General features: G+C 43.0%; 1 protein-coding gene and 1 pseudogene across 7 annotated transcripts in view; both read left to right on the top strand.

Annotated features, from left to right (window-relative positions):
* CTNND2 (catenin delta 2) overlaps nt 1-13,812 on the top strand; it is an 848,542-nt gene that overhangs the window by 486,199 nt on the left and 348,531 nt on the right. For all 7 annotated transcript variants that reach the window (XM_019665518.1, XM_019665517.1, XM_019665519.1 and 4 more), the window contains one exon: nt 6,070-6,264. In XM_019665518.1, coding sequence (XP_019521063.1) covers nt 6,070-6,264 — 195 coding nt within the window. The remainder of the gene's footprint in view (nt 1-6,069; nt 6,265-13,812) is intronic.
* Nucleotides 11,487-12,111, top strand: LOC109394936 (60S ribosomal protein L9 pseudogene; annotated as a pseudogene).

The raw sequence follows: 13,812 nt of genomic DNA, 5'->3' as shown, positions 1-13,812 counted from the left end.
TAGCGTAAGGAATATAGTCAGTAATACTGGAGTAACCTATGTTTGGTATCAGATAGGTACTAGACTTATCGGGGTGATAGATGTGAGGGGGTTTGATGGAAGGGTGAGAAAAATAAAGGGATTAAGAAGTGTAAATTGGTAGTTACATAGTAGTCATGGGGATGTAAAGCAAAGCATAGGGAATATAGTTAATAATATGGTAATTATATAGTATGGAAACTAAAGAATGTGAATGGGCCCTAATGAAAAACAGTGAATTTATTTCATTTATTCAGTAATGTGGCATGTCATGGTAGTAAATGATATTATTTAATGAAAGCAAGAAATGATAAATTGAGGGTTCTACCACATTAGATCTTCCTTTCTTCCTTTAAGTATGCCTGTCTCCCTTCTCTCCACGGAGGACAGGGAGGCTCTCAGTCTGATCCCTGCTACAATTATGAGGTGTGGGGGTGCCCATTAAATGCAGATTGCCACTCCCCACTAGAATGGACCAGACAGAACTGAATCTTTGGAGGGTTGTGTTCAGGAATCAGCATTTCAAAGAACCCCCCAGATGACTCTTTGGGGAATAAACAGAGACCTGAGGATTCATCATATTCTAAGGAATGAAAATTCAAATGCAAAAACTACATATACATATTTGAGCTGACTCTTCAGTCATGCAAGCCTCATGAGTTTATATGTGCTCCTCCACTGAAGATTTCAAATCCTTTTGATCAAAAATGTAGTTACTGTGATTGTGAAATTTTGAGTTAAGAAAATATCTGTTTGGTTCTTGCAACCGATTGTGCTATGAACTCACAAAGAGCTCATATATACTAACTGGCATTTCTTTTAAAACACAATATGGATGAAATAGGTACTACTGAAATCATGTCTATAAATATTAGCAGATAACTCTTGTACCAAGGACTCTGGCTCTGGTCACTATTCCCTCTGGCTGAGAACCCTGGGGACTGTCCCGCTGGACTCCTTCTCTGGCCTTAGGAAGTTTTCTGCTGAGATGTCACATGCTGAAAAGGAACCTCTTGACCCCCTATCAAAACAGTCTACCCCCGACACCATGTCTGCCCTCCCCTAGCCTACTTTCTTTTTCTGCAGTTCCTTTATCTGCACCTGTCTGATTGTGGTGACCGACTTATTTCCAGGGCCAGGGACCTGATCTGTTGTAAGCACCATGGTGTCCTCAACTTGTAGAACTTGCCAGTACACTCAGTACATGTGTGTTGAATGAATGAATATATTGCTCAATATGGATTAACCGGTACATATAAATGATACTTGTAAGATCTGACAGGTACTCATGTATTTATAAAGCAGTCTACAAACAATAAATGGTGTGTGCTGCTAGTCTGATGAAAAATGATAAGTGTTGCATACCGACTGTTGGATTTTTTGACCTAGTGAAAATGTGTGGGGAAGACACAGGCACAGCAGGGAGGGGTGCTGTAGCCCTTTCAGCTTCATCACCGTCATTGTCCCCATCAACACTCCCTGCAGCCTGGCTTCCTGCTGGATTAGCAAGTGTTTGTTATCTTCATTTTGCAGGTTTAATTTATGCCATATCCCTTTCTAAAAAGGATTCCACCTTTTCTTGGTCATTTTAATATTCCTGTGCCTTTTGGACTTTATTCATTCCTGCATTCTTTCCAATTATCCATTACAAAGCAACACTATTTTTTTTTTAGAAAACTATAAGATTTACATTTTGCAATATTTTAACAAAATTATCAAAAATTTTGCCATTTACAATATTTCAAAATTAAATCTCTAAGTTGTTTTTGATAGTTTGTTAGTTTATGTTAACAAATGTTTGTTTTGTTCCAATCCATAATGTATTTTCATGAGATGACATAACTCCTTGATCCTAAGATTGAATGACATGAGAATACCTATCTTAAATTATTTCAACAGTTGGACAGCACCTTCATACGTGATTGTTCTCACCTCCCACAATGTCATGCTGTACAAATGCATGTGTTGTTATCTGTATGTCTCCGCGAAGAAACAAGGGCTCAGGGAGGCTCAGTGACTTGCCTGACTCACTTACCTGGTGAGACAGATTCGAGACCCAAATCATGTGTTCTTATTACAGATTGTGTAGGCAAAATTGACTTAAGAAACAGCAGTACAATTCTTACTTTAGATGCTATTTCTTTTGACTTCTAATTGTTGAGCATTGTACACCTACACTCATCAAGCCACGGTTCATATGCAGAATTTGATGGTCAGCCATGACCTCTAGTTCCTTCATAGGAGTTGCTCATGTAAATGGTGGGGCAGAAGTGAAGGTGCCCCCACACAGAAGTAGGGGACATCCCAAGTCGAGTGCTCCTCCAGTCTCCCGTGGTCCAGTGTGCCTGCGCCTCTGAGCCCCCGGAGCCCACAGCTCCCTCTCTGCCACAGGACTGAACCCTTTCCTCTCTCCTCCCACCACCAATGCCACAGCTGAGTGGCCAGGAGTGGGTTGAGTTCTGAGCCATCTGAGCATCCATCCAATTTAGCCTTAGCAGCAGTGAGCAGGGGACTAAGGTCTGATAAATGGTAGGTCTTGTATAGCAACTGCCTCAGGCCCGATCGTATATCAGTTTGCAGGTTCTTCCCATCCTCCGGGATTCCTGGACCTGCAGGAGGCGTGGCCTGCACAGAGCACCTATGGGCTGTTAGAATAACCTATGGCCCTCCTGAGTTACAGCTTCTCTTAGCCTGTAAGCTGAGCATTCATGTTTCAGACGTGAGTCTTCAAACCCACTGCTTTCAGTATCACCTTACAGATGAAAGTTGCCAGTTCCTGAGCTCTCAAGACTAAACTTTGTCTTGTGAGGAGGAGAAGTAGGAGAGTAAAACCATATGACAGCATTGCCATGTTGGTGTTGGATGATGTAAGCACTGTTGTGGAAATTGGTCCTAGAATGCCATACAGACACAGGTGTGACACTTGCGTGACCTCTGTCTGCAGGGGTGGGGAATGTTCGCTGCAGTTAGGCTGGGCTAGGCTGTGCTCTCCCGCTTCTTGTTGGCCATCCATGTTTCCATTGCACTTTGTCACTCTGCCGCTCTGCACCCTCAGCGTGGTCAAGGAGAGGCTCTCCATCAACGTAACTGCCCTGGACATCTGTGGCATTTTGGACCACTTCACAGTTTCTTCAGCATGTTTTTTCTTTGAATCAGCATGTTATGTGCACCACCTTATGAAATTTTGGAGCATATTCCCAGAAGAGGTTGTGTGAGAATTTTTTTTCTTGAAATGGCCCCAAATAAAATAGGTCTTGTTATTATGGGGCTGAGAGGCTCTTTCTTGAGCACGAGTGGTAGAAGGCATGAGTTCCAGAACTTGCACTCTTAACTCTTAACCTCTGATGCCTTGCCTCCTCCTTTCTCATAGTTCTCTCTGTTTCTTTTGCCAATTAACTGTGAGCAATTGAAACCTGGTCTAATGGATAGAAAGGAGCATAAAGGATGCTCCTTTTAAAAAGCCTTTTCTCATTCAGTGCTATGCATAAGTGCTATGCATAATGCTGAAATATGCAAATGTATTTTGCACAAATGTGTCCACAGGAAAACACCATGAACTTACAGTTTTGTCAAGAACATGCTAATAAAAAAGTGTAGTATTACTATTCAAATATTTAATAATTCTATTGTTCTATTTTTTCTTAATATCAGCACATAGAAAGCCTGATATCCACAGAGATAGACCTTATCATAAGATTCTTGGCCCTTACCTAGGACCACTGGTCATGAATTTCTGATTCATGGTATACTAATCAAAATGTCCTAATGCCCAGGGAGTGCTTATAAGAGGATTTTCACATGCCCTCAGATCATGTCACCACTAAAAGATCAGCAGGTCCTTTCATTCCTCATCATTCGATGTTCTTAGAGGCTTAGAATCAAGGAATGGGGATCAAGTTACAATTCTAAATCTACCAGCGATGGATAACTTTTATTTAACTATACAACATTTAGATACACACTTACAGATTTTTTTTCATCTTGTAAACAGAAGACACAAACTTATGGTATTATAGTACTGTAAATGTATTTTTTTTCTCACGATTTTAATAACATTTTCTTTTCTCTCGCTTACTTTATTGTAAGAATACAGTATATAACACATATAGCATATAAAATGTGTTAATTGACTGTTTATGTTATCAGTAAGGCTTCTGGTCAACAGTAGGCTATTGGTAGTTAAGGTTTGGGGGAGTCAAAAGTTACACAAGAATTTTCAGCTGTGTAGGGGTCACACCCCTTACCCCATGTTGTTTAAAGGTCTACTGTAATGACTGTTTTCTTGCTTTTACACTTGTCAGTCCTTAGCAATATTATTAAAACCTCCAGAAGTAGGAAGACTTGATGGCAGGAACTCAAGGAATATCATACTTAAAATATGTTCCTGGAAATTATGAGCATGAGATAATATTCAGTGTGATGTTGGCATGTGATACATCAGATGCAATGAACCCAATTATGCAAAATGGTTATTTTGGACCTATCGTTCATCTGAACGCTATCTAAATCAGGATTGATTTAATTACCAGCAAAAGGAAAGGTAAGGACCTTGCCTGCCCTATTCATTCCTCAAAACATTCCGTGATTTTTTTACTAACACAATTCAGAGATTTCTCAGCACTGCTCCAGCCACTCAAAAATCCTGTTTTCTGTTCATTTGAATTGAAAGCAGCCTGTGTAAAATATATCAGTAAGACTTTTATCTGCTGGCAATCTCAAAGCTTCTGAATGGCATTTTCTCAGATACACTAGACCAGAATATTAAAATCCTTGGTGAGATGACGCTGTAGAAGGAGCCAGATCACTGAGCTTTAAGGATTTGGGCTTGAACGTGGCCACCAGTGAAGGCCTGGGACGAGGAGCACAGATAGAGCTGTCCACAGACACCACCAAAGTCCAGGGCTTCCAACACCCCATTGCTTTAGGCTGGAATGGAAAAGCCCAACAGGGGCTGTTCAAAGGCAGCTGACAGTCAGATCCCAGCATGCCACGTGGGGATCAGCGTTGGAGATTTAGCCGAAGGGTCTTTCCTAAAATCAGTACAGCCCCATTTCGTTCTTGTATGTTTCACTACTCCCCACTGTTAGATAACCTTCTCTCCTCGGTGCCCCATGTCCTTCCTTGTCCCTACGTGTCCCCTGTCTCAGTGGAGGTGCTTCTCCTGGTCTGGCCCTTCTGACATCAACAAAATATTGGCTCTCAATCAGCGTTTTCTTTCCCTTGTGTCTGCTCAACCTCTTCCCTCATAAAGTTTATTTCCCCATGTGCAGAGGTTTCCTGGTCCCCAGGATTGCCTCAAAGCCACTCCTTTTCCTATAAAGTACAACGAAATGACACATAATTTACATGTACCACAAGGCGAGTGATGTGTAGCCTCAATTTGCCAATTAATTCATTATTCATCACCATTTGTACCTTCTTCAGAGGAAGGTAGACTAAATGCTGATGCTTCGATTTGGAGGATAAAAGTACGGGAAAATATAACTCAAAAACCCTTCCCTTTAAAACCTGCTTCCCTCGGGGACTTAGGTTGTTGTAAGTCCAAACATTTTGGTTCATTCATTGTCCAGGGAAAAACTGCTGATGGGAACAAACTCTGGTTCACTTTTCAGGAATGGCATCAGGATGGCTTGCCATCGGGGCTTATTCAAGTGCTCGTGGCTTTAATCATTTCTGTTGCAAAATTTAAGGTGCAAGGACTGCGGGATAATAAGAGGTTTTTAGGTTTGACTGTGTGCGTGGTCCCTATAGCGAGGAAGCCAGCGACATTCGTTAGGGCGAGAAAAATGATGTTTGGCAGGCCCCGTGCAGTGCAGATTTATCTCCAATCATTATCCTTATAGGGAGATCAGCTTTGGGAGCGAATCAAGGCAGCTGGGTGATGCTGATAAGCTGATTAGCCTGACATATTGCTGCCATTTCATGTTATTTATTGTATTTTCTGCAGCTTTCAACATTTCTGTCAAAATATATATATCGAATACATCGTTGATTAAACCGGCTCTGCCTGAGTGTTGGTCAGGCCTCAGTGTCCCCGTTCCTCTGTTTCAGCTGGGTCCCGGGCATCGTACAGCAGCCAGCATGGCCACCTGGGCCCGGAGCTGCGGGCCCTGCAGTCCCCAGAGCACCACATAGACCCCATCTATGAAGACCGCGTCTATCAGAAGCCCCCCATGAGGAGCCTCAGCCAGAGCCAGGGGGACCCTCTGCCGCCAGCACACACCGGCACCTACCGCACGAGCACAGGTGTGTACTTAGGACCCCGGTCGGGGGCCCGTCCAAGGCGGGTGGGCGTTGTCGAGAGCTGCCATGATGCTCCCTGGGAAATGGAGTGTGCGTGTGTGTGTGTCCTCTCCCCCACAAGCATCAAGACCTGCTTCTGTCGTTAATGTCTGTGATGATGATGATAGAAACCAAATCTGACTGCAGGTGAGCTCCCTGAGTATATTGTGAATGGGGGTTGTAAGCTTACCTTGTCAAACCGGCAAACTGAAGGAGGCAGTTCTCATGTTTTGGGCAATGTGACTAATGTATTTCATGAATATAAGAAGTCCAAGAAAGCACAGTCATTATATAAGATGTAAAAGGCATATGCCTAATTCTGGTAAGTGTTTTTTAATGCTATGTAGTTAACCTATTTGGCAAGCTTCGGGAAGAAACATTTACTAAACATGCAGCATATTTTAGATATTACTTCATACACTATCAGGTTGAATCATATGAAATTATTATTTAAAGGTTGGATATTGGCCATTGCATGTGGTTCAATCAAGTATGTGGCTCTTCTGGATTAAATATAAAATTTTGAGTTGAACACCACCACCAGCCACATAAAAAAGACAAGCATTGTTCCAGAACACATAGCCATTTGCAAAATAACTGGTCGAATGTCATGGTTAAATGTGCTGGAGAACACTTAACTACAAAATGGATATAATTAAGGAGATGTTGAGAATTGCACTTGTAAAGCGTCACGTTGCTGAGTAAACTGAGAAAATACCAAGTAGCTGATTGGCAGACAGTGGCAATCTCACCTTCCTTTCTGATTGGCGTAGAGCTTGGTACACAGGGCTTCGTGCCCTCAGACTGGTGTAACGTCTAGTTACCAGGAAGTAGAGCATAGCAATTTTGTTAAATGGCATTATGATACTAAATTACATGTTTGGAAGTCCAAGCCAGCTAAGTTGCTTTTCTAGTTGATTATTGATATTTACATTTCAATATTTCACTGCATCATAGGAAAAGAGGCACAAAGTACTTTTATTTTTGACATCGTAAATGCCATCCAGTGCTAATAATATATATTTGGTATTTGGTTTAGATGAAAAAGAGTACCCATTTATTCTTCTGTCAGAATCTCCCACATTCAGTCCCCTAGGTCCCCTCCTGTCTGAGGTTGGGCTATTTTAACATTTCATTTGTTGCATATTGTTAACTAAGGTAATTTTATTTCCACGCATCCCTTATAAAAGACAAAGATAACCTCAGGAATGTTCAATATCTAATTTGAATAAAACCTGACAACAAAAGGGATTATGTTGATTCTGTTCCACATGCATATGCTCTTAGAATTATCTTGTTAATAAACTTCTGGGAGGTTAATGAAAAATGAGCTACAATAAGAAAAACAAATACTCCCTTCAACTATGTCAAATTGAGACAGGGGAAGGCATTCACTCTTTTCAAAAATAAACAAAACTGGACAGTTTTCTCTAAGCCAGGGGTCGGCAAACCGTGGCTCATGGGCCAAATCCAGGTAGCCACCTATTTCAGTAGCACTCGTGAGCCAAGAGTGATTATTACAGGGCCGGCCGAGTGGCGCGATGGTTAAGAACTGGCTTGGGACGCCAGAGGGCCCTGATTCGGATCCCACATATGAGGGCCAGTGACACTGCCCTCCACAGCCAAGATGCTGAACAACAGCTCAACCTGGAGCTGGGCTGCTGTGAGTCACCGGTGACGGCATAGGCTGCAGCCCCTGTGGCAGTGGGTTGCCATGGGCTACCGTATGTAGCCAGCAGCCAGCGTGAGCGGCCAGCAGCCGCAGTGAGCGGCGGTCCAGAAGCCGGCAACTGATGTGCCTCGCTTGGGAAGAGCGCAATGATGGTGCCAACTTGGGCCAGTGAAGCAACGTCCTCCACAACTAGACTGAAGAACAAAACGACAGCAACTTGTCTGTTCCCCTTCCCCTAATTCCCCAGCACTGTTCCCATCCCCCCAATTCCCAAATTAAAAAAAAAGTGATTATTACATTTTTAAATGATTTATAATCAAAAGATGGGTACCATTTTGTTATATGTAAAAGTTATAGGACCCCAAATTTCAGCATCTGTAAATAAGGTTACTGGAACGGCTGCACCCCTTCATCTGTGGGTGCTTTCCCCCCAGGACAGCAGCCAAGTTGAGTAGCTGTGACAGATACCAGGTGGCAGAGAAAGCTGAGAATGTTCACTTTCTCGCCCTTTAGAGAAAGTTGGTGGACCCTGCCCTAAGCCATCAGTGGAGAACCATGCTGAATGAGTGAAGTGGTGTTTTTCTTTGTCGCCTCCTAGGAGGGAAGGCAGCAGTGTCCTCCAAGGAGACACTTAGAAGTGTCCTTTTGAAAGGGGAAACCTGTTTGCCTGGGCTTTTCCTAGTAACAGTAATCTCTGCCTTGACAGAGATCCGTGCATCACAGATCTCAGCAATATGCTGATCTGTACAATACTATGGAAATTTCCGAAAGTGCATGGATGGCCTTTTTGGGTGACAGGTGGAGTGAAGCCACCTCTTTCCAGCTCTTAAACGTGAAGCCACAGGCTTTCTCTCCCCTGCACGCACCCACCCAGGTTCCTCCCTGTTTCTACACTGAATTCATTTCATTTCAAATCCTTACTTTCCCAGCTAACCCTGCAACCTCAGGAACTTTCTCTAGAAGAACCCACGGGTCTGAGAAAATGCCTTTAATATGAGCATGTCTTTTTCTTATAAATTATATACATATTATACATCATTTAAATGTATCTACGAAAAAGTCAAGATTACAAGTTGATATAAAGAAGCACTGTAAAGTTGCTTTCCCATATCCATGGGGACATTTTCACACTCGCTATGTAATGCACACCCCACACTGGCGACCACTGACAGACCTGTAACATGTTTCCAGGGCCAGGGCAAACACCCCAACTCCTCAGCAAAAGAGGACGTGTTCTTCTGAGGCCTGTTAGACAGGAAGTATTCAGGGGCTACTGGCTCTGGGCTCAGATTGGTGGCTGAGTGGCGTGAGCGACCCGTCTTATCTGCCCCCTGTTAAGTAACCGTCCACTGGCTGGAGTTTCTTCAGCTTAATCCCTAAAGCATTTCCGGATGAGACTTCATGGGGAGCGGGGTGGGCAGGGGAATTGAAGGCCAGTGGCCACTTGGGAATGAAGACAAGTGGACTTGTCTAAATAATTAGGGAATTACGAGATAGTGCCATCAAATCAGCAGGTGAGACAGGATGACAAAAAGTTTGTAGCACGTTGCAACGTTGAGGCACTGTTCTAAATGCTTCGGATACACTATGAACACCCAGAACCACCCTGTGAAGGGAGTACTGTTATGATGCTTGCTTTACAGGTCAGAATACTGAGGCACAGAGAGGTTGAGGAATTTGCCTAAGGTCACACAGGTTGCATGGAACCAAACTTTTAGCCTCCACACTCAGGCAGGCTCTTCACAGTCATCTTGGTTGGGTGACTGTGCATTTGTAAGAATGTAAAAACAAAATAAATAGACATTTGTTTTCATCTGTAGCACTCATGGTTTTCTATATCCTGTTAACCAAATAATATCCGTTGAAGACACGCCAAGTGCTGGATGCCCTGGCAGATCCAAAGAAGCTTAAGCCTGCCCTTGTCCATGAGCGTGTTCAGTTTCGTATCACAGACAGTCATAAACATGAACAATTAACTGGTAATGGAAGGCAGTATCTTAGAACTAAATGAATATTCCCAACAAAATTGAAGACTGTCTCACTCTGACACTTCAGGCTCAGGCCCCACAGCCACTGCCAGATGAGAAAGGCCAACTTCTTCCCCACCCAGGGCCAAAACAAAAGGGTGCGGGGGCTGAGGACGGCCCTGTCCCCTCCCTGGGCCCAGACGGGCAAGTAGGGAGCCAGGAAGCTGAGCAGCTGCCCGCGTGCAGGCTGGATGCAGATGCCAGCCAGCATTGTGGCCCCAGAAATCGGACAGCCTGATAGAAGGTAAAATTCACCTGATTCAGGTAAAAACCGGAGTGAGCACTGGTCCCTGGTCAACAACAGGGCTTCCCAGAGATCACCCTCTCACCAGACATGACAGCCACTCCTTTCTTGAGGGGCCAGGAAGTGGGCAGAGAGGGGGACAGCCAGACTGGCTGCCCTGACTGCCTCTCCCGGGCAGGGAGACAGCGTGAATGGCCCCAGAAAGAGCAGGCCGGTGAGTTGGATGGTGGCGTGCAGGTCCCCGTGTGCTTTTCCAGGATAATCAGCCCAACGTCTGAGGCTTTATCTTGCATAGTGAAAATGTAAAGAGGCACTTTTAACTAGGGTGTCTGTTTGAATAAAACATACCTTTCATCTGGGTTAAGACTTGTCAAAACCAGAGATTATGCAATGAAAAGAGCACAGCCAGACGAGGAATACATGAGCCTTGTGGATTTGCTCCTGATAGAGTCTATTAAGCAGAAACTAAATAACACAGATTTTTATTTCAGACTCAAAGCACATCAATGACTATCAACTTAGGAGTCACTTGACTCTGGCAACCCCCCAAACACATCTTTTTAAACTAGTGAATATGGCCAACATCTGCTGCAATGATAGACACGTGAATTTCCTTTCGGATAAATGTGATTCTAAGTGAGTGGAGAAAACAAGCTTTCTGTGATGAAAGTGTCAGCTTGTAATAAAGAATGAATTATCGTAGATACGTTGCAAGGAGAAAACATGCTAAATATCTTTATGAGGTTGACAAGTATTGCAACATAAAAAGAAAAAGAATCTGGTAAAGATATTGCACGTGTGAAGAAAGTATTTGGAAAAAAACTTAATCCTCTGCAGTAATAGCCAGTGCTTAATAATGGTATAGGAAGATTCCATAGAATCTTCATATTCATAAAACGTTATTACTATCCTTCAATAACATGTAAATAACATTTTCAATTTAAACCATTATTTGATTCCACCAAAATGTGGAATATTAGCAGCCTATTACTTATGAAATGCTGTTGCTTCAAACTGTGAAAATGATCGCTTCCCGTTGCACCACGTCAAACGAGTTTCTCCATAACTTCTTAGTTCAAATTTTTACCTTTTTTATCGAAAAAGTCAGGGATATATTATTGCCTGATGGGAAATTTTTAACGAGCCCAATGATAAATATCATCTTAAAACCAAGAAGAGCTTCCAAGTGTTTACCGACATCAACTCACCTAAAATGGTGTCAATAAAAAGCCAAACTACAGCTCTTTGCTGAATCTACTGCGAGGATGAAGACCGTTCTCAGCAATCAGACTGTGGACATTCCAGAAAATGTGGACATCACGCTGAAGGGACGCACCGTTATTGTCAAGGGCCCCAGAGGCACCCTGCGGAGGGACTTCAGTCTCATCAATGTAGAACTCAGTCTTCTTGGAAAGAGGAAGAAGAGGCTCCGGGTTGACAACTGGGGGGGAAATAGAAGGGAACTGGCTCCTGTGCGCACTATCTGTAGTCATGTGCAGAACATGATCAAGGGCGTTACACTGGCGTCTGTTACAAGATGAGGCCTGTGTGTGCTCACTTCCCCATCAACGTCGTTATTCAGGAGAATGGTTCTCTTGTTGAAATCCGAAATTTCTTCGGTGAAAAATACATCCGCAGGTTTCGCATGAGGTCAGGTGTTGCTTGTTCAGTATCTCAAGCCCAGAAAGGTGAGTTAATTCTTGAAGGAAATGATATTGACCTTGTATCAAATTCAGCTGCTTTGATTCAACAAGCCACAACAGTCAAAAACAAGGATATCAGAAAATTTTTGGATGGTATCTATGTTTCTGAAAAAGGAACAGTTCTGCAGGCTGATGAATAAGATGTAAGTTGTCCAGCTACAAAAACACCCAAGATGCCGATGATAATCTCAGAATTCTCTGTGTTACTTTAAAGATGCAATAAAAGTCATATACTGGGGAAAAAAACGAATTACAAATGAAGGAGGACAGTGTTTGCAAGTCGAGCGGTTCGTGGTCAACTTCAGAAACAGGAACATCAATTCCAATCAAAATGACCCCATTACTATTAAAAATTCTACACTCAATGCCTCTCCCCACAAAGATAATAAATAATGATAAAAGATGTTATTTACCCTTGAATATTTTTGCATTGAGTTTGGCATGGATCAACCTGTGCAGAGTGGAGAAAATTGAAAGACATTTACGATTCGGCTCAGAATAATAATAATGTTGGAAATATAGGGGTTGGGTGCTAAACATTCCTCATTCCTAAAGTAATAGAGTTGGCCTGTCTCGAAGAATGTGGAGGCCATGCTTTTGGACCCATTGTCACTGAAGCCATCTTTGTTTTCGGAGCCTGCAGAGGGAATTCATATTATTTACATAACTTATGGCGTGCTTCATTTGTATTTATGTAACATGTGTAAATGTTTTTTTGATTTCATATTTCTGTATATACAATTATACCAAAAAGCAAAGATAAAGAAGACAAAGACATAACTGATTTTTCTTCCTTTTGTTGAACCCTACTTTATATCCTTCCTAAGTTTCTTCATGTGCCAGATGCTTATATTTTTTTCTGTTCTCCTTTTTTCCGTTGTCAGTAAATGATGCATGTAATGATCTATCATCATCAAAGTACCTATAGATTCTTTGATTGTATTAAAAAGGACCCCCATCCCCCTCTTCCAAATATAACACATAAAACATGTTTTTCCCCCCTTTACACACACTTTATTTGTGTAACTCTGTGGAAAACAGATAATTTCATGAACAGCAAAGATGTGGGGTGAAGTATCAAGTCAAGTACTAAAGAGGCTACTTCTAAAATGTTCCCAAAGAGACCAGCATTATGATTCTTTGAGTTCTGAGAGCTTACTGAATGGAGAAGGGGCTGTTTGCAGAGCCGGTGAACCAGAGGGGTGTTCACAGAGCTGGGGAAGCACCTTCCACTTCTAATGTCTGCCGCACGCAGGTTCACCTGAGTAGAGTCATCCTACAAGGCAGGTGATTTGGTCAACTGAGCTCTAAAACTCAACTAACAGAAATGTACAACAGGACAGGAATCCAAGGAATTAACTGTATTAAAAGGGAGTCTTACTGCTGTGACCAACACCTGCTTATCCATACAAATGGAGCACTGTGGTTTGCATAAGTCACGCTGGAGTCTTCACAGGCAGGGCAAAAAGGGAGGAAAAAAAATTTGATCTTTACGTGGTGAAGTCATTTTTTTTATGTCTTGCTTAAAATGCAATGCATGGGGTCGGCTGAGTGGCGCGTTGGTTAAGAGCTGGCTTGGGATGCCAGCTCTGAGCAGCAGGGCCCCGGTTCAGATTCCACATAAGGGCCAGTGACATCGCCCTCGACAGCTAAGATGCTGAACAACAGCTCGACCTGGAGCCGGGCTGCCATGAGTCACTGGCTACGGCGTAGGCTGCAGTGGGCTGCCATAAGCTACCGTGAGCGGCCGGCAGCTGGCGTGAGCTGCCATGAGCCATGAGCCGTGAGCCGCCATGCAGAGTCTGGCGACTGATCTGCCTCACCCGGGAAGAGCACAATGATAATACCAACATGGGCCAGTGAAGC

This window comes from Hipposideros armiger, unplaced genomic scaffold, assembly GCF_001890085.2.
Source record: "Hipposideros armiger isolate ML-2016 unplaced genomic scaffold, ASM189008v1 scaffold_445, whole genome shotgun sequence".
NCBI classification, from domain to species: Eukaryota; Metazoa; Chordata; class Mammalia; order Chiroptera; family Hipposideridae; genus Hipposideros; species Hipposideros armiger.
Note: the sequence above shows the minus strand (reverse complement) of the source record. Positions and strands in the feature narration are given on the sequence as shown.